The sequence below is a fragment of the Mus pahari genome, chromosome 5 (genome assembly GCF_900095145.1).
Source record: "Mus pahari chromosome 5, PAHARI_EIJ_v1.1, whole genome shotgun sequence".
Classification (NCBI taxonomy): Eukaryota; Metazoa; Chordata; class Mammalia; order Rodentia; family Muridae; genus Mus; species Mus pahari.
In genome coordinates, this window is record NC_034594.1 from 17,734,031 (window position 1) to 17,752,172 (window position 18,142).

The 18,142-nt window shown below is 44.0% G+C and overlaps 1 protein-coding gene across 2 annotated transcripts in view; it reads left to right on the forward strand.

Annotated features, from left to right (window-relative positions):
• Vwa3b (von Willebrand factor A domain containing 3B) overlaps positions 1–18,142 on the forward strand; it is a 154,125-nt gene that overhangs the window by 83,488 nt on the left and 52,495 nt on the right. For both annotated transcript variants that reach the window (XM_029539034.1, XM_029539035.1), the window contains exons 13-16: positions 4,542–4,640; positions 8,065–8,241; positions 14,910–15,040; positions 17,254–17,411. In XM_029539034.1, the coding sequence (XP_029394894.1) occupies positions 4,542–4,640; positions 8,065–8,241; positions 14,910–15,040; positions 17,254–17,411 (565 nt within the window). The remainder of the gene's footprint in view (positions 1–4,541; positions 4,641–8,064; positions 8,242–14,909; positions 15,041–17,253; positions 17,412–18,142) is intronic.

An 18,142-nucleotide genomic window follows, 5' to 3' on the forward strand; every position in this document is an offset into this window, starting at 1 on the left:
ACAGGACATCAGCGCCATCTTGTAATGGCGAATGTGAGGGCGGCTCCCCACAGTCAGCTCTACCACTTGTTCAACACTTGCTTCATGTGCACGCTCCAGAAATAAGATTACTCGTCCAATCCTGAACAACATAGGAAGCAAGGGTGGGGTTGGGGTTGGGGTTAGGGAGCACATCATATTCTGTATTTGCCTGCTCATCTATGTGTCTTTAGTAGCTTTCCGTGCCAACTCCATGGTGGAGCTGGGCTCCACCCAGCTAGAGTAATGCAGCCAATGTCAGGTGTCCGTGTAGCGGGGTCAGCATAGTGTTTAATACAGTGTCTCCAGGTTGCCAGCACTGCCATAGGATCCTCTCTCAAGACAGTTTGCTAAGTTGTGTTCTAGTCCAATCATGACACATGGTGAAAAGGGTCTTAGGTACTTTATTAAGTATCCATGAATAGGGAGAAGAGGCTTGTGAAAGAGGCCCAAGGGAGGGAAGCTGCATGGGAGGAGTTATGATTTCCCTACCTGGGCCTGGGTTTGAGCATCTCTTAACAGAAAGGGATATAAGTTGGATGCTCATCATTCCTTGGGCCACCAGTCTTCATTTCTGGATCCAGTTCTTATAAGGGAGCAGAGCCTGCTCACCATATAGACGTTGAAGCTCTGGCTTCCCTTCAGCTCAGGTGTAAGTGTGCGTGGGGCTCAGTCACACAACCTCAGAGTAACCTTCCTGGATTTGAACTGAGAGGCAATGAGCCCAGACGGTGGGTCTACCAACAGTACAGTGACAGTGACAGTGACAGTGGTGGCATATGCAGATGGTTGAAGCCTCTTGGGTGGCAGCGGGCTGCTGGTCCATCTCCTGTCTGACAGTGCCTGGTTTGGTGTAGCTAACCACAGCATCTGGTGTCCTGGTGGTACTGCAATGGGGCCTCTGCCAGGCAGGCTTGCAGCAGGACTGGGGCCTTTGCTGGTGTGAGGTCCCAAGCTGGGTTTCCCTGCCAGAAGGCAGTGCTGTGAGCTCACCAGATGCCCTTTGCATAAATTCCCTCCAGCTTGGATCAATCACAGTTGTTTTTCTTGCTTGTGACTGCGGTTGAATTGATACCCTGGGTCTGAGACAAGGAGAAAGGGCTAATCTTGTAGTCCTTTGTATTTTCCAGACAGGGATTATATCTTGGTAAGGCTCATTTTTGTATGTTAAAGTACATTCTAGTGAATCTACATTTATCTGGTTTCATTTCACTCTGTATTGACTCATGAGATTTTTCTAATTTGTAATTGATGGGTTTGGTAACATTGTTAAAAAAAAAAACTATTATTTCCCCTTGACATATTCTTTTAAAAATATGTATACACACACACATACAGAGACACAAAGAATTATGGATGGTGTTATGATTAATCTTTTATGTAAGAAAGAAAATAAGTCATAATGTATTCTCTTTGATTTTAATTTATACAGTTAGCCCTGAGTAGCTATGGAGAACTGGTTCCAGGATCTCCCCAACCCCCATGGATACCAGACAGATGTTGCTCATATAAAACAGAGCATGTTTGCATATGAACTATGCGCCTCCTTCTGTCTGTTTTTAATCACTTTCAAGTTACTTATATCTAATACAATAAAAATGCAACTATACTTACTATGGTATAGTGAATACTTACAATAAATATTATTTGGGGAATAATGAATTTTTCTGATATTCAGTATCTGTGTAATTGTTTTTCTGAACATTTTTAATTTGGTTGGTTAAATCCCAGGGACATAGAGCTCATAGGTCTATGCTTCCAGCTATGTTATGTTAGTTTATTTCCATCACGTTCAAGGCAGAACTACAGGACCCCATGCATTCACACAAGACCCAGTAACACACCCGAGCGTTCTAAGGTGTATTTTCCACCTGACCACTGTTGATTAGATTTATGCTGGAAACATTCATGTGTTCATCATTAAAAGGAGACCACACTCGTGTATGTATGCCCAGTGCTGGGTGGCATGATAAAGCCTGAGTTGGAACAAACATGATTTCAGTCAGGAAGTATTCGGACAGCTTGATTAAGCTCCAGCCTTAACTGAGTTAGTGGTTCACACAAAACCACACAGATGAAATTGCATTAAGAGCCCGTTGTCAAGACAGGAAATCCACAGTCTTGGTTTCCAGCAGACCTTAGAGTGCCAGGCTAGAGACCCTGGTGGCACACCCAGGGGCCTGGTTCCTTGGGGTCACTGAAATTTTGTCAATGAAATTTCATCTCTTAGTTTAGAAGTTTTCCTTCCTCCCTCCCTCCCTCCCTCCCTTCCTTTCTTCCTTCCTTTTCTTCTTTGTCTTTCTTTTGTGAACCAAAGAGTTTTATTTGGGTCACTTAAAATAATATAGGTGAGGGGTTACTTACAGGAACAAAAATGATTCACCAGATTGGAGAGGGTCTTTCAAAGTGACTCTGATGGTTTTTGCTTCTTTCAAATAGTTGGCATGGTCTGAGAGTGTTCTTTTTTGTCTGATAGTGACTCTCATATGTCTGTCTTTATTGCTTGCTGGTGCCAAAACACTTTTTGACATATTCTTTGTTCCTATGTAGAGTGTAGACTTTTCTTTTTCAGTTCTTTTTCTTTGATTTAACTTTTTTTTGTTTTGTTTGCATATTTCACATCAGGCACCCCAGTCCCACTCATCTCCCTATCCTTTTGTACCTACCATCCATCCTTGCAGCCCCTCCCCCAAAGAATCTCACTGTACAATTTGTAGTGTGTCACAGTGTGTCCCACAGTATGCTTTTTTGTTCACACTTTTTGTTTTGTTTTGTTTTTCCTTTTTGTCTGTTTTTTTTTAATAGAATATTTTCTTTATTTACATTTCAAATGTTTTCCCCTTTCCAGGTCACCCCTTCAGAAACACCCTATTACATTTCCCCTCCTCCTGCCTCTATGAGGGTGCTCCCTTACCGACCCACCCACTCCTGCCTTCCAGCCCTAGAATACCCTTATACAGGGGCACTGGACACCTACAGGCTCAAGGGCTTCTACTCCCACGATGTCTAACAAGGTTCTCTGCCACATACACAGCTGGAGTCATGCGTTCCTCCATGTGTACACTTTGGTTGGTGGTTCAGTTCCTGGTAGCTTCCAGGGAAGGACTGACTAGCTGACAGTGTTGCTCTCTCCATGTGGCTGCAAACACCCTCAGCTCCTTCAGTCCCTTCTCTAACTCCTTCATCTGGGACCCCTCATTCAGTTCAATGGTTGGCTGTGAGCATTTGTCTCTGTATTTGTCAGACTCTGGAAGAACCTCTCAGGAAATAGTCATCTCAGGCTTCCATCAGCAAGCACTTCCAGGCATCCACAATGACGTTCAGGTTTGGTGACTGTATATGGGATGGATCCCCAGGTGGAGCAGTCTCTGAATGGTTTTGCCTTCAGTGTCTGCTCCACACTTTGTCTCTGTATTTCCTCCTGTGAATATTTTGTACCCCCTTCTAAGAAGCACTGAAGCATCCACACTTTGGTCTTCCTTCTTCTTGGTCTTCATATGGTCAGGGAATTGAATCTTGGATATTCGGAACTTTTGGGCTCATATCCACTTATTAGTGAGTCCATACCAGATGATATTTTCAAGTTACACCCATTCGCTTCTGAATTTAATGAGTCACTGTTTTTAATAGCTAAGTAGTATTCCATTGTGTAAATGTACCACATTTTCTGTATCCATTCCTCTGTTGAGTGAAATTTGAGTTCTTTCTAGATTCTGGCAATTATAAATAAGGCTGCTATGAGCATAGTGGAGATGTACCCTTATTACATGTTGGAGCATCTCCTGGATATATGCCCAGGAGTGGTATAGCTGGATTCTCAGGTCTAAGTCCAATTTTCTGAGGAACTGCCAGATTGATTTCCAGAGTGGTTGTACCAGATTGCAATCCCACCAGAAAAGGAGGAGTATTCCTCTTTCTCCACATCCCCACCAGCATCTGCTGTTACCTAGGTTTTTGATCTTAGTCATTCTGACTGGTGTGAGGTGGAATTTCAGGGTTGTTTTGATTTGCATTTCCCTAATGACTACAGATGTTGAGCATTTCTTTAGGTGCTTCTTAGCCATTCCAGTTTCCACAGTTGAGAATTCTCTGTTTAACTGTATCCCAAATTTTAGTAGGGTTATTTGGTTCTCTGAAGTCTAACTTCTTGAGTAATTAGTATGTATTGGATATTAGCCCTCTATCAGATCTAGGATCAGTAAAGATATTTCCTCAATCTGTTGGTTGCTGTTTTGTCCTATTGACAATGTCCTTTGCCTTACAGAAGCTTTGCAATTTTATGAGGTTACATTGGTCAATTCTTTTTTTTTTTTTTTTTTACAGATGTTGATTTTTTAAATTTTTTATTAGAAATTTTCTTCATTTACATTTCAAATGTTACATTTCAAAACTTTCCTAGTTTTGTCTCTGAAANTCCCCTTTCCTTTTTTTTTTTTTTTTTAAATTGAAGCCAAGAAAATACTTCACTTGCTTCTGTGATCTCTCTGGACTGTCTCTCTCTCCCGCACCCCTCATGCCCACAGGTTGGAAGTTCCACAAATACCCTGAATGCCCTAAAAATTGCTTTCGCTGATGAAGAAACACAAGTAATCTACCTTTTGACAGATGGGAGACCGGACCAGGTACTCACTCAAAATGGCAAAGAAGGCGGGTTGAGGTTCTTGAAGGGACTGCTGCGGGTGGGTGGATGCTGAGCACCTCACAGACAGAGAAGCTCATCTTGTTGACTCAGACCTGTCATCCCACATACACAGGAAGCTGAGGCAGGAGGATGACCAACTCAACAGCTGCTGGTTATAGAACGAGTTCAAGGCCAGAATAAGCAACTTAGCAAGACACTGTCTCAAATTTTTGTTTTGAAAGACTTAAAGACAGGGTTAAGAATATAGCCCAGGGACTGAGTGCTTGCCTAAGCGTCCGAGGGGCTCTGGGTTCAATATCCAGGGCCCACTCCCACAGAGATGTTGAGAAATATGTCCCTGGAATAGTGACCTCGAACTGAGGTACAAAAAGACACCTTTGTCTTCTATAACTCTGAGAAACATTTATGGGCATCGTGGTAGTAGCAAATATTTAATACTTAATGTGACCCATATTCACAGGCCTGGAGACCACACCCAAGGAAGGAGATGCCTGCCTTCCATTGCACACTGGATTGCATTTTTGTTACACACCAGAAACATGGAGATCACTTTCAGTGTCTTTCCTTTGAGGGCTCAATCTAAACATGTCTCTGGGCAACATCCTTGGTTCACATCCCCAATTTTAGCTTCGCCCTCACTTAAACAAAAGCGTGCCTTTCAGCCAAAACATTCTTGGCTTTGTTTAGCCTGCCTGGAAAATATTTCAGAAGCGGCTGTTCTTCTTCTTTGGAGCTTTGTGAATGAAAGACGAGTACTCAGGGCGTTAAGTAAATACGAGGATTTTCCAGGCCAGCACAATGTAAATCGACTGCTAAAGTGAATTAGTATCAACACGTATCCTGCCTTAGAAGATGTTTATACTTGCAGACTGCCTACTCTAAAATACCTGTGTCAAATGGCTCAAGGATTAAATACCATCGAAGCCACTGGATTTTACCACCACAGTAGATTTATGGCAGAGAAACGGTGCTTTGGTGAAATTTAATTTGCAATGCCGTCTCTGTCAACTTCACTGTCACTGTGTTTTCTATTCAGAAGCAGTCTGTGACTCTCGTGTACCCCAGGTGGTGCCAAGGTTTGAGGCTGCGAAAGCAATCCTAGCCTTAGGGAATGTGCTAGATGTATACAGTTCATTTTGACACAGTCCAGGGGGCTGAGGCTGTCTGCTCTATGTCTAGCAGCACAGAGGGATGGATTCAGCTATACAAGGGTTTTCTACTGGACAGGGGCATCTGTACTGTGTCTGGAAAGGAGAGAAAGAACTTTCTGAATGGAGGAGACCAAATTGTCATGGGTGGTGGGTGCAGAAGGGTGGGCGTATGGGGAGCAGGGTCGTGCTGAGAAAAACCATCTGGGCATGGAGGGAGTGAGCAGCATAAGGCAAGGATGTTCGAGTCAGGGCTGCCGTACAGGTCAGAAGGATGGGTGTCACCACAATGGGGACTTTGATAGGAACAGAACTTATTACCCCTCCCTAGTTTGGAAACACGCCCTGACAATGTCGGGGACAAGCCCGGGCTTTGGTCAAGACCTTGACAAGGGCCTGCAAGCACGTCAGCAGGAAGACGGGAGGAAGAGACTCGCTTGAGAGTCCCGGGGGCTTGGTTCCCAGCCTGGGAGCGGGCGGCTGGGGAGTGGAGAAGGTAGAAAAGAGTTAACTACTTTCCGGTTCATTATGATATTAGGAACCCAACTGCAATTCCAAAGAAGAGCAAACAGGTTTGGGGTGCCGGGGAGCACACAGATGTTCAGAAGCCCCAAGAAACATGAGGATGGTTCAGTAGCCTGGGGGTTCCAGTCACATTCTAATGCCACAGGGGGTGCTGGAACACAGTTTAGCACTGTGGGGCCTGGGAGCCGGTGGTGGGCTTACAAAGTTGCTCCTAATGTGCCCCCTCGCCTCTCTCGCTGAACAGAGCACTGGGAGTAACTGAGAGGTAGAAAGCTGGGTCTGGGACTGACCCAACCCTGTCCATCAGTGAGCGCGTCCTCCAGCAAAGGTCCTTTAACCAGAGTTTCCTCGTCTGTTGCTTAAGGCTAGTCCTCGTCCCTCACAGGGTTCCTTTGAGGGAATAAATGACGTTTCCATCCCTCAGTAAATATAGTACCAGGGCTTCTCTTCTCAGCCTGAGGTTACTGAATAGTGAGCAAGGTGGACATGGTGCCGGCTTCTGGAGAAGGTTTTAGTAGAAGGAGAGCCAACGAGCAAATACAAGTATGATGCTGAATAGCTAATGAAGGGAGACAGCAGCTGCAGGTCCCGGCATGCAGTTGGAGCGATAGCACCATAGTGCCCTTCCTATCCGAAGTATCTCGGCTGTGAGCCTATGGAAGAGCAGCACCTTGCCATGCTGACACACACACACACACACACACACACACACACATTCACACACACCTATTGGGTTAGCAGAATGTAGGGTTGTCTCATGTCTGGTTTGTAGGACTGAAGAGCAAAGGCTAATGTTCCCAGCAAGAAACAAATGCTACATAGCTGCCCCCAGAGGTTGTGGACAGACAGACATCAGGGCAAGACCAAGCACAGCTCTTAGCACTTAGCATCTATTCAGTGCTCCGTAAAGGGAGCTGAGCTGGAACAGGCAAGGGTGGAGCACTTCGCTCAGGCCCTGTAGTTGACAAGAGAAGCAGGGTCAGCTTGCCAGCTACACTGAATGGGTGTTTGGCTAGCAACAAGGTCCAACATATTCCAACAAGGCCACAGGATCGAATCCTTTCAAATAGTTGTCACTCCCTATGAGCCTTGAGGGACCATTTTCATTCAAAGTACCACACCGGCCCTAAACAAAATACCCAGTTCTCAAAAGAACATTTAACCTCTCCCTCTATCCCTCAGAAGCAAATGGTCTACAACTTGGCAAAAGCTGAAATTGTTCTTTTGGTAGAGATGTTTGGAAGCCAGGCACCCAGGATGTGAGACCCCAGTAGCCAGGATGTTCTTCCTATGAGCCTCCACCCTCGCACAGCCCACAGCCCAACTGCCTCTATGCTGAGATGCACTTAAAGTTGAGGTGATTCTGCTTGGCAAACCTTTTTCCTACCACAGTGTGGGACTTCAGTGGGACAAGACCGCGTGTTACCTTTGGGGCTCCATGCTCCTTGGTAGGCAGTTTGCTTATTGGATTGAACTAACACATTGACAAAAACATCACGCATTGTGTGAGCAACTCCTATCTCAGAATTTGACCACTTGTGGAAAATACTAAGAATCTTTTTTTTTTTACTTGATACCATTTGTCTTTCTCTTTTACCCTTTCCCAAAACATGTTGTTTTACTGCTTTTGTGCATAGGTATTTGCCTGCATGTATGTCTGTGTGCCACATGCATGCCTGGTACCTATGGAGGCCAGAAGAGGGCTTCAAATTCTCCTTGTTATCTTTGCAGCCACCAGAAATGGTGATGGACCATGTCAAACTCTTTCAGAACATCCCCATCTGTGCCATCTCCTTCAGTTACAACGATGAGGTTGCGAACGAGTTCTTAAAGGAGCTTGCTGCTTTGACCAGAGGCGAGTTCCGAGCTTATAACTTTGGCTGCAAGGATCCCATTCAGGATATTCAGGTGGGAACTTGGCACACTGAGAAAATGGTTCATTCATTCATTCATTCGTTCATTCATTCATTCATTCATTCATTCATTGGAGTGTTACAAGTCTCAAAGATCAGCTCCTGAGCTGGGAGAACTGCAGCCATACACAAAACTAAGCAAAGCAGCTGGTGCAGCAATGATGCCCCCAGGTTGGTCCAAATGTGGCCCAAGGATCTCAGGACTTGTGACAATGTGAGCCTGGATCAAGGTCATAGGTACCCAGCAGGAATTCCTATAATGGCTAATGGCCCAAGAATCTAAGTAAGCTTTGTTGTGATCTTCTTCATTTTCTTCCTCCTCCTCCTCACCCTCTTACTCCGTTGTTGCTTTTGTGTGTAGGTGTTTGCCTGCATGTATGTCTTTGTGCCATGTGCATGCTTGTGCCTGTGGAGGCCAGAAGAGGGCTTCAAATGCCTTGGAGTTACAGATGGTTAGCACCATAGGGCTGCTAAGAGTAGAACCTGGGTTCTTTGCAAGAGCAGCCAGTGCTCTTTAACCACTGGGCCATTTCTCCAGACCACACAGACAAAGGCTTTTAACTAGCTACCTCTTAACTTCTCAAGGAATGCAACTATGTGACCATCTGATAAAACAATTCACACTGACTGGGAAAGGGGACAAAGTAACTGAAAGTATTCCCTGATCCCCTAGCCCTGGCCTGAGGATATGAACTCAATATTTGCCAGGTTTTTAAGGCTCCCGCTTGAGGTTCAGTTAAGACGTGGAGACATCTGTATAGTTTAAAGGCGTTGGGATTTTTAGTTTTTTATTTTTTGCTGACTCAGTCTCTCAGCTAGTGTCCATTAGCCCAAATTCTCCGCCATTCCATCTCTCCACATGGCTCCTCAGAGATGGACTCCAGCTCTGCTCAACTCCAGCCAGCCTCCCTTCTGCTTCCTCTTGATTCCCTCAGTATCTCCACCTCCCTGGAAGTTCTGCAGTACTTCCTACCTCAGCTCCAACCCCCATCCCTTCATTATGCTAAAAGCCACATCCCTTACTCTGGGGTAGGCTGGGGAAGGTCACCTTCCCCTAGGGCAGCTTGGCTTTCTTGTAAAGGCAGGTGAGGAAGTGAAGTGAATATTATACATCCCCTTACCCAGGCATTTCGGCTTCAAAGAACACTTGAAAACCTAAGGACAGATGATGCAACATTTGTGGGTCGCCCCACCAACTTAGGGAGCTCTTCTGTAGGGATCTAAACTTGTTGCTCATTCTCCTTCTTGTATGCCAGAGAAGAGACATAAAACTGTTATCAGGACAAATCAGAGACATGAACAACTCTTGGACTGAGGAGACTACCCTCTGAGAACCGAACCAGACAAAAGGACCTCAGGGGACTGTGCTCTGAGATCACTAAGCCGAGGTGGGGAAACCTTATCCTGGTTTGGAGCATTCACAAGAGTGCCATTGCCCTTTCTGATATTTTGTGGAATATACAGAGGGGGTCATGCCTCTGGAGTAGGAATCTTAAAGACAGGGCTTGAAAGGATTAAAGTAACTCAGAGCAAGCATCACAGAGCAAATCCAGCCCCCAAAATGACAGAGAAACAAAAACATCTACAGTCTGACATCTGATCAACTATTACCAGTCATGCAGACCAGTAGGAAAATGTCTACCCATGATGAAAGGGAAAAGCAGTGTAGCTGACATTAATGTGTGTGTGTGTGTGTGTGTGTGTGTGTGTGTGTGTGTGTTTATGTGCATGTGTATGTGTGTGTATGTGTGTGATGTGTGTGAGTGTATGTGTATTGTGTATGTGACCATGTATATGAGTGTGGGAATGTGTGTGCATGTATATAGGAATGTGAGTATGTTAGTGTGTTTGAGTATGTGTGAGTATATAAGTGTGCATGAGTGTGTGTGAGTGTATGTGTGTGAGACTATGAGTGTGGGAGTGTGTGTGCATGTGTGTACAAATGTGAGTGTATGTTAGTGTATGTGACTATGTATGTATTTGAGTGTGTGTGAGTACATATGTATGAGTGTATGTGTGTGTGTGTGTGTGTGTGTGTGTGTGTGTAGCTGGGCTAGTGATGACAACATGGCTTTGGTGGGGAAAGAGCTGAATACCCCGTTGGAACAGTTGCAGGAATACCCATGCACAGCGTACCTGCCTACTTTTAGATAGAGGTTCAAAACAATTCCAAGAGGGAAAGACCATCTTTTCAACAAATAATTGGAACTGACAGTCCTCAGGCAAAACCCCAGTCTAAGTGCTGATCTTCACACACAGAGAGCACGCATGTGCAAAGCAAATCACGGGCTCCAATATAAAACTATAAATTATAACAAATTATATATATTTGTTTTCCTGTCAGCTACTCAGAGGAAGAAATACTATAAAATAAACCCTGGCTTATTTTATATTATGTACTTTCTAATGTATTATCACAGTAACAGAAAGCAAATTAGAATAGTCAGCCTAGAAATGAGACCCTGTCGTAAACTTAAAGGGGGTCTAGGATATATAAGTTGGTGGTAGAGTACTGGCCTAGCATGTACAGTACCCGGGGTTCAAACCCCAGGGTTATAAAAACAAACAAAAAGTGTCTACCTAGAAAACCTGGGAAACACATTCAGACATTCCACTGAGAAGGCCCAACAGAAGTGGTAAAGAAGCACAGGCCAGGAAGCTAGATCCCACCAGCACAGGCTAGGAGGCCAGATGCCACCAGCCCGAGAGGAACACTACCTAAGCTACAGCACACGTCACTCCATGTCTGTCAGAATGGCGGAGAAAACTACATGCTGGCAGGTTGGTGAGAAACAGGGTCACTAACGCATTGTTGGCTGGAGGATACAATACAAGCCATGTTGGAAAGCAGTCCAGTGGTTTCCATCAAAGCCGAGTGTTTAGTTGCTACATGACCTGGTCCTTGGTGTAGCGGGCATGCATTTCAGAGAATGAAGGCTTGGATTCATAGAAAGTATAGGTAGCGCCACATCTATCAGAGCGACGGAGTTGACCGTTAAATGGCTTCCTCCAAGGTGACTCAGGCCCACATGGCTTCACTGCTGAATTGTAGAGAGAAGCACTTAATATCAGTTCACATGCAAGGACCTGGGTGTGTTCCTCTGAGATGGAGAGACAGAGGATCTTGGTGGATAGGGTCCTGTAAAACTCACAGAAGAGGGAGTACTTCCCCATCCTCCTGCATGATATTCCTCAGCTACCAATATGCAAAAGTTGAAAACGAAATTTAACAAACAAAAGCCAGTACATAAAACATGTGACACACCCCGGCCATGTTGGATTCAGTGCAGAGACGCAACGCTAGCTTAACATTTGAAAATCAACACATAACATACCATATCGGCACACTTATTTTTAATGGTCTTTGTTCTATCATTTATTTCATTTTATGTGTATGAACATTTTGCCTGCGTGTGTGTCTGTGGACCACATGCATGCCTGGCCCCCTTGGAGGGCAGAAGAGGGCACCGGATCCCCTGGAACTGGATCACAGATGATTGTTCCTTTGGGAGAGCAGCCATTGCTCTTAAGCGCTGAACCCTCTCTCCCGTACAATATTGTTATTTTTATTTATTCTTTGACAATTTTACGCATGTACACTCCTCTATTATTTCCTTTGAACTCTTCCATTCCCCACCAACCCACCTCCCTGATGAATTCCTATAACTAATAGCTTCCGGAGTCCAATCAGTGCTGACCCTGTGTGAATGTGTATGGGACCATCTACTGGGTCACGAGGTTAACTGCCAATAAATACCTCGGCTGACTATAGACAAAATAGAAGTTAAGGCTGCAGGGAAGGCTCAGTGATTAAGGGTGCTTGCTCCTCTTCCAGAGGACCCAAGTTCAGTTCCCAGCACTCTCGTGTCAACTGACAACCAAGTAACTCCAGTTTCAGGGGGTCACAGACACTCTTCTGGCCTCATGTCGTACACAGATACACATGTGGGTAAAACACTCGTACTTATAAACTTAAGTAAGTCTTTTAAAAAAGGTAACCATCTCGGTTTATACATGACATACTTTTTACCAAGTTCAGTAATAACACATTTCTGTAACAATCAAATCCTCCACTATCAGGCAAGCTGCAGGGATGCTGTCCCCCGCTGCTCTGGCCCATCTTCCCAAGGTCCCAGTTACTGCATCAGAAGCACAAGGAACAGAAGGCTCAGGGTGAGAGGAAGTCTATCGTTATCTTCATTCAGCATCGTCAGCTAGGTAGAAAATCTGACCACTGTACCCAATCATTCACTTTAGCCAGAGCGTAAGTCAGAAAAGAAAATGTACAAAACCCAACTTTGTTTCTTCCTACTAGCAAAGAGTAGGCAATTAAATAGACTTCACTGAAAATAGCAGCAGAAATACCAGTAATAATGATAATAGAAATATAATAACTGTATAAGTAATAATAATAATAATAACAACTATCAGAATATGTGAAAGGCCTTCACATGGACCAGGGAGAAGCCCAGCTGAGAGGTGTGTTCTGAGTGTGCTAGAGTACTTAGCAGCATTAAGCTATGCGTTCTCTCCAGTGGATCTGTCATCCCAGTACAATCCCAGTCAAAAATCCCAGCAGGATTTTAATGAAAATTAACAGACTGGGTGATGGGTCAGTGGGTCAGAGTCCATGTTCTGCAACCACGAGGACTTGAGTTCAAATCCCAGCACTAATGTGAAAAGCCAGGCATGGCCACAGTGCCTGCAACTCTGGCATTATGGGACAGAGAAGCGTAGATCCTGAGCCTTTGCTGCCGTCAGCATAACTGAGATTGGAAGTCTCTGATTCACGGAGAACCTGCGTTCAAGGCAGAACGTAGAAAGGGTAAAAGACGCCCGAAATCAATGTCCCACCCTGAGCTATGTGTGCCTGAGTCTGCACAATCATATGCATCACATGCACACACGCATACACATGCAAACACATGCATACACACAGACACAGGGTCATGTACATGCATGTGCACACATACATACCCAACAGCAAACTGACCCTATGAAAAGGCAAAGGATTTACGATTACTAAAATACCTTTTCTGAAGAACAAGTTGGAAGACAGGGTCTCCCTATGTAGCCCAGGCTGACCCCCAAACTCTTGTTTCTCTTACCTTGGTCTTCTGGGGGCTAAGGTTACAAACACATGCCACAATGCCAACCAGAAAAAAAAAAACATTTTTAGATAGGTTATAAAAATTAAAATCCATAGACTAATAAATTAGTCATTTGGAATAAATCAATATTCAAAGCTTTCTCGCTGAAAAGACTGCTACAATACTGAGAAGAAACCCTGTGGAGTAGGAGAGAAATGTTTTCAAATTCTGTGTCTACTAAATGACTTATACCCCGAATATTAAAACATCCTCAAAACCCAATAATGAGGAAACCCAAAATGTGGGCAATTTTTTTTGTTTGTTTTGGTTTTTTGGTTTTTTCAAGACAGAGTTTCTCTGTGTAGCCCTGGCTGTCCTGGAACTCACTTTGTAGACCAGGCTGGCCTCGAACTCAGAAATCCACCTGCCTCTGCCTCTCGAGTGCTGGGATTAAAGGTGTGTGCCATCATGCCCGGCTTGCAAAATTTTTAAGCAGACATTTTATCAGAATCCCACCAGTGAAGATGCAGAGCCAGGAGGACCATGACATGAGTTCAAGGCTGACCTGGGATATATAACAAGGCCCTGTTTTAGGAGAAGACATTAACAAATGAATATGTGCTTGGTAATAACATGAAAGGATGCTCACTGTGATTAGCAACATGAAACCCACGTTAAAACCACAAGTAGACACTATCATGCAGGTGATAGAATGGCAGAGACTCGCCCACCATCTGTGCACCATTTGGGACTCCTACCTGACTGGCAGGACCATAGACTGAACAGCTATTTAGGAAAACAGTTTGGTAGTTCTTCACAAACAGTGAGGTCACCATCCACATGATCTAGGCTCTTGTTTGCCAAAAATAAATGGAAGCATATGTCCACACATGACACGTACACATGTGTCACACGTTACACATGTGTTCATAGCATTATCTGTATCAGCCCATGCCTGGAAACATCTCAACTGCAAGTGAATGGATAAGTTTTTATATTTATTATACAGTAGAACACTACTTAGTAAAATGAATGAGTGGCAGATTCACAGCATAATATAAACGAATTTCAAAGTAATTATGAGTGAAGGGAGTCCCAGAGGACTCAGGTGTTTATTCTATGACTGCACTTATAGAAGATTCAAACTAATATTTAGTGACAGGTTATGTTACTGGGGCGGGGAGGCAGTGAATATGTTAATTGCTTTTGTGGTAATGATGTCACAAGTGTGACTATGTAAATTCTTTTTCTTGTATGTGAACAATAAACCATAAAGCTGGTTGGACATGGAATAGTGAAAGAATCCCATGAGAGTTTTTTTTTTTAAAAAAAAGATTTATTATGTATACAGCATTCTTCATGCATGTATGCCCACAGGCCAGAAGAAGGCATCAGATCTCATTACAGATGGTTGTGAGCCACCACGTGGTTGCTGGGAATTGAACTCAGGACCTCTGGAAGAGCGGCTGTGCTTTTAACCTCTGAGCATCTCTGCCTGAGGCTGTAAGTCTTCTGTCCTAGGTATCTGTGCTCTCCCAGGAGCTAGTGACACAGTCGCTTCTCATTTCTGCAGGATGAAGATCTGAACCTTTTGCTTCAGGAAATGCAGCAGGGTTACAGCAACCTGGAGAAGATGCAGGAGCTCTACACCGAGTCCTTAGTCGTTGACTGGTGGTACAATGCAGACAAGGACACGGATAGCAAGTGAGCTGCCTGTCACTGTGGCTGAGTCCTCTCCCTGACTCTCTCCTGCTTCTACCCCCACCACACGCCCTCCCTGCTCCCTCCCACTCCTATCTCCCCCTCCTGCTCTCCCTTTTCTGAAGGGCCTTGGGCGATCTAGAAGCATGTAGTCTGGTCATGTTAGGATTTTTCACAGAGAGAGGATGGTCTTGTAACGGTGGCTAGATGTGGTCACATATACACTTTATATACTCCATCCATTATGCAAAGCTACCCCCATCCTTGAGCAGTGTTAGGGCAGGGAGTGATGCCTAAGCTTGAAACGTAGCCCAGGAATCAAAGGCTTGTGGTCTGGGGTTCATTCTGTATAACGTTGACAGGTCCCTTAACCTCCTCTCACACCTTCCTGTGACCTGGGATCTACTTCCTTGTCAGGGCTATGGTTTGGGAGAGATACCTCTCCATTCTTTTTCTACACCATATCATGATTCTCATTTATGGTTCCAACAAAATCACAACTGATTCCAACTCTCAGGAAATGTGTCAAATCTTATTAAAGTGATTTAAGATTGTCTGTACAGATACCCATGCCTAGTCCTCTAAGAAATTATCTAAAAGAGAGATAGATAGCAAATGGAAAGACGAAAATACGTATTTACCAGACCCTTTTATTCATCTAAACAAAGTCTTTCTATTAACAAATTAAGCATTAGCACAGATTCCAAATTTGGAGAAGAAAGGCCTGTCCTATAGTGGATTATTTTAGAAGGAGATTCTTGTAGTGTTTTCTTTAGGGAATTTGGGAAGCACAAACATGCTTCTAAATGTTGCAAATAAACTGAAAACCAAGTAAGCAAACATTCCCTGAGTATAAGCCAGCTTCTCTGTTCTTTCAACTAGCACCTTAGCTGCCATCCTTTTATGGAAGCTGTTTAAACAAATTCTTCCCAAAATGGGCAGCTGCTGCTCAGCCCTCGGATTTGGTCAGTTGTCCGAGAAGCCCCGGCTGAGCTCTTCTGTGCTTTCTGTTTCAAGGGCTGAGAGGTGTGGGAGCTGGAGTCAGAAACATTTCCTACTGCAACTGTTACACTTTGGGCAAGTTACTTAGTCCTAAGGAGGGCGGTCTTTCCATCTGTTAGGCGGTGATAGGCGGCTGGGTGTAGGAACCCACAGTAGGAACTCTGACCAACAGAGAAGAGAGCAGAAAACAGTGCCTCAGTCTGCAGGTGCCCAACTTCCTTTAACTCAATGACGTTAGGAAAGAGACTTCTCCACTTGGCTATTAACAACAGACTACTGTTTGGAAGTCTTCAATTAGGTATAAATAAAGAAATAAAGAATAAAATGTAACAGCCTCCAAATCTTTTTTTTTCTTTTTCTTTTCTTTTCTTTTCTTTCTTTCTTTCTTTCTTTCTTTCTTTCTTTCTTTCTTTCTTTCTTTCTTTCTTTCTTTTTCTTTTTCTTTTTCCTTTTCTTTTTTAAAGGGAGGCAAACCATGCGTCTGGAGTAGTGGGTTCACCAGTTCTGGTCTTTTCTGCCTCGGGATGTACAGTGTGGATATAGTCACACAAAGGTTGGGCAGGGCTACACAGCTGTCCCGTGGCTGATGTTTTCAGAGCCCAGAGACAGAAATGCCTGGGAAGAGACTTGAGCATTTCTGGATCCTTCCTGGCCTCAGATTCTCCAGAATCGTCTGCTGCCATCTTGGCAGGCATGGGAAGTCTACACCTTTACAAGAGCTTGCTGGATGACACTGGGGTTGGAGAATTGGGTTTCCATAATGCTCACATGCTTACAGCCAGTGCTTCCTTCCGTTCATCCTCACAGCAGCCCTGTGTAGTCAGAGTGGGATGGACCAAGGATGCTTAGAGTGGACTGGGATACATCAGTGAGGTCACACATCTGGAAGGGACAGAATGTGATGGGAGCTACCTGACCACGCTCCTGTGTCCGTGCACCCAGACATATTCATGCTTAATTTGATAATAGGAAGACTGAGTTTTGATGAACAGGAAAATCAGATTAATATGTGTATTTTCGGCCTCCCCGTTTAGCCAGTGCTCACAGTTAGAAGGGGCTATCCCCCTGAGAGAAGAGCCTGGGGATGCTCAGGTCTTCAAGTCTGTAGTGCTCAGTGTGAATGTATTAGTGGGCTTCTCTTCCTTCCTAACGGACTTCTCTTTTTACCCTCCTTTTTATTGGTCTACTTAAAAAAAAAAATCTGAATCAAACAGGCACCAAAAGGAAATCTCATCCATGGTTTCAACTCCAGAAAAGCGTGTAAACTCTCAACCTGACGCGGATTCACTGGCTTCTTCACCCCCAAATCTGTCTACAGGATCATGGAAGTTTTTGGAGGAAAAGACTCAGAAAAAGAAAATCCTCCATGCAGGTATCTGGCCATAGGATTGTGTGACTCTTGCCTGGTTTTCCTCCAGTGAGATGGACTAAAACCAAACCCCCGTGGGAATCCTTTTAAAACCCTAGCTTAAGCATTCCGTTTGTTTATTTGGGTGTCTTGCTCATTCCTGGCAAGCCCACCACCTCTGAGCTACCCTCAACCTCTTGTGCATTATTTTTCAATGCAATTTTAATTAAGACAACTGGAATGATATTATAAATAGCATTATCCTGTAGTTGTCCCCCCCAATCTGTCCGTGGGTAATATCTCACAGAACCATATTATAACGCCACAATCAGGATATTGATATTGGTAAAACCCAATGTTTTTCCTCAGATTGTCCCAACTCTTCTTGTCTGACTCTGTTTTCAATCAAGTGTGCAGGCACATACTCTTACCTGTACACTCAGGATGCAGGGTAATTCTTTGGCTGTAAGGGTCCCATAGGTTGCCCATTTACAGTCACACCCCCACACCTTAAGTACCTTTCTCTGGTCTTTGGAAATTACTATGTTCATATATTTATATATATGTAATATATTATATATAATTTTATTTTAAATAATACAAATATAATAATAGTAATAAAAACAAATCATACTATAGTAAAATTTCTCACTTTTCTCACTCAGCATAATTTTCTATAAATCTATGCAAGATTTTACAGGTGTCAGCAGTTCATTCCTTTTTTATTGATGAGTAGTACTCCAGGTGATATATGT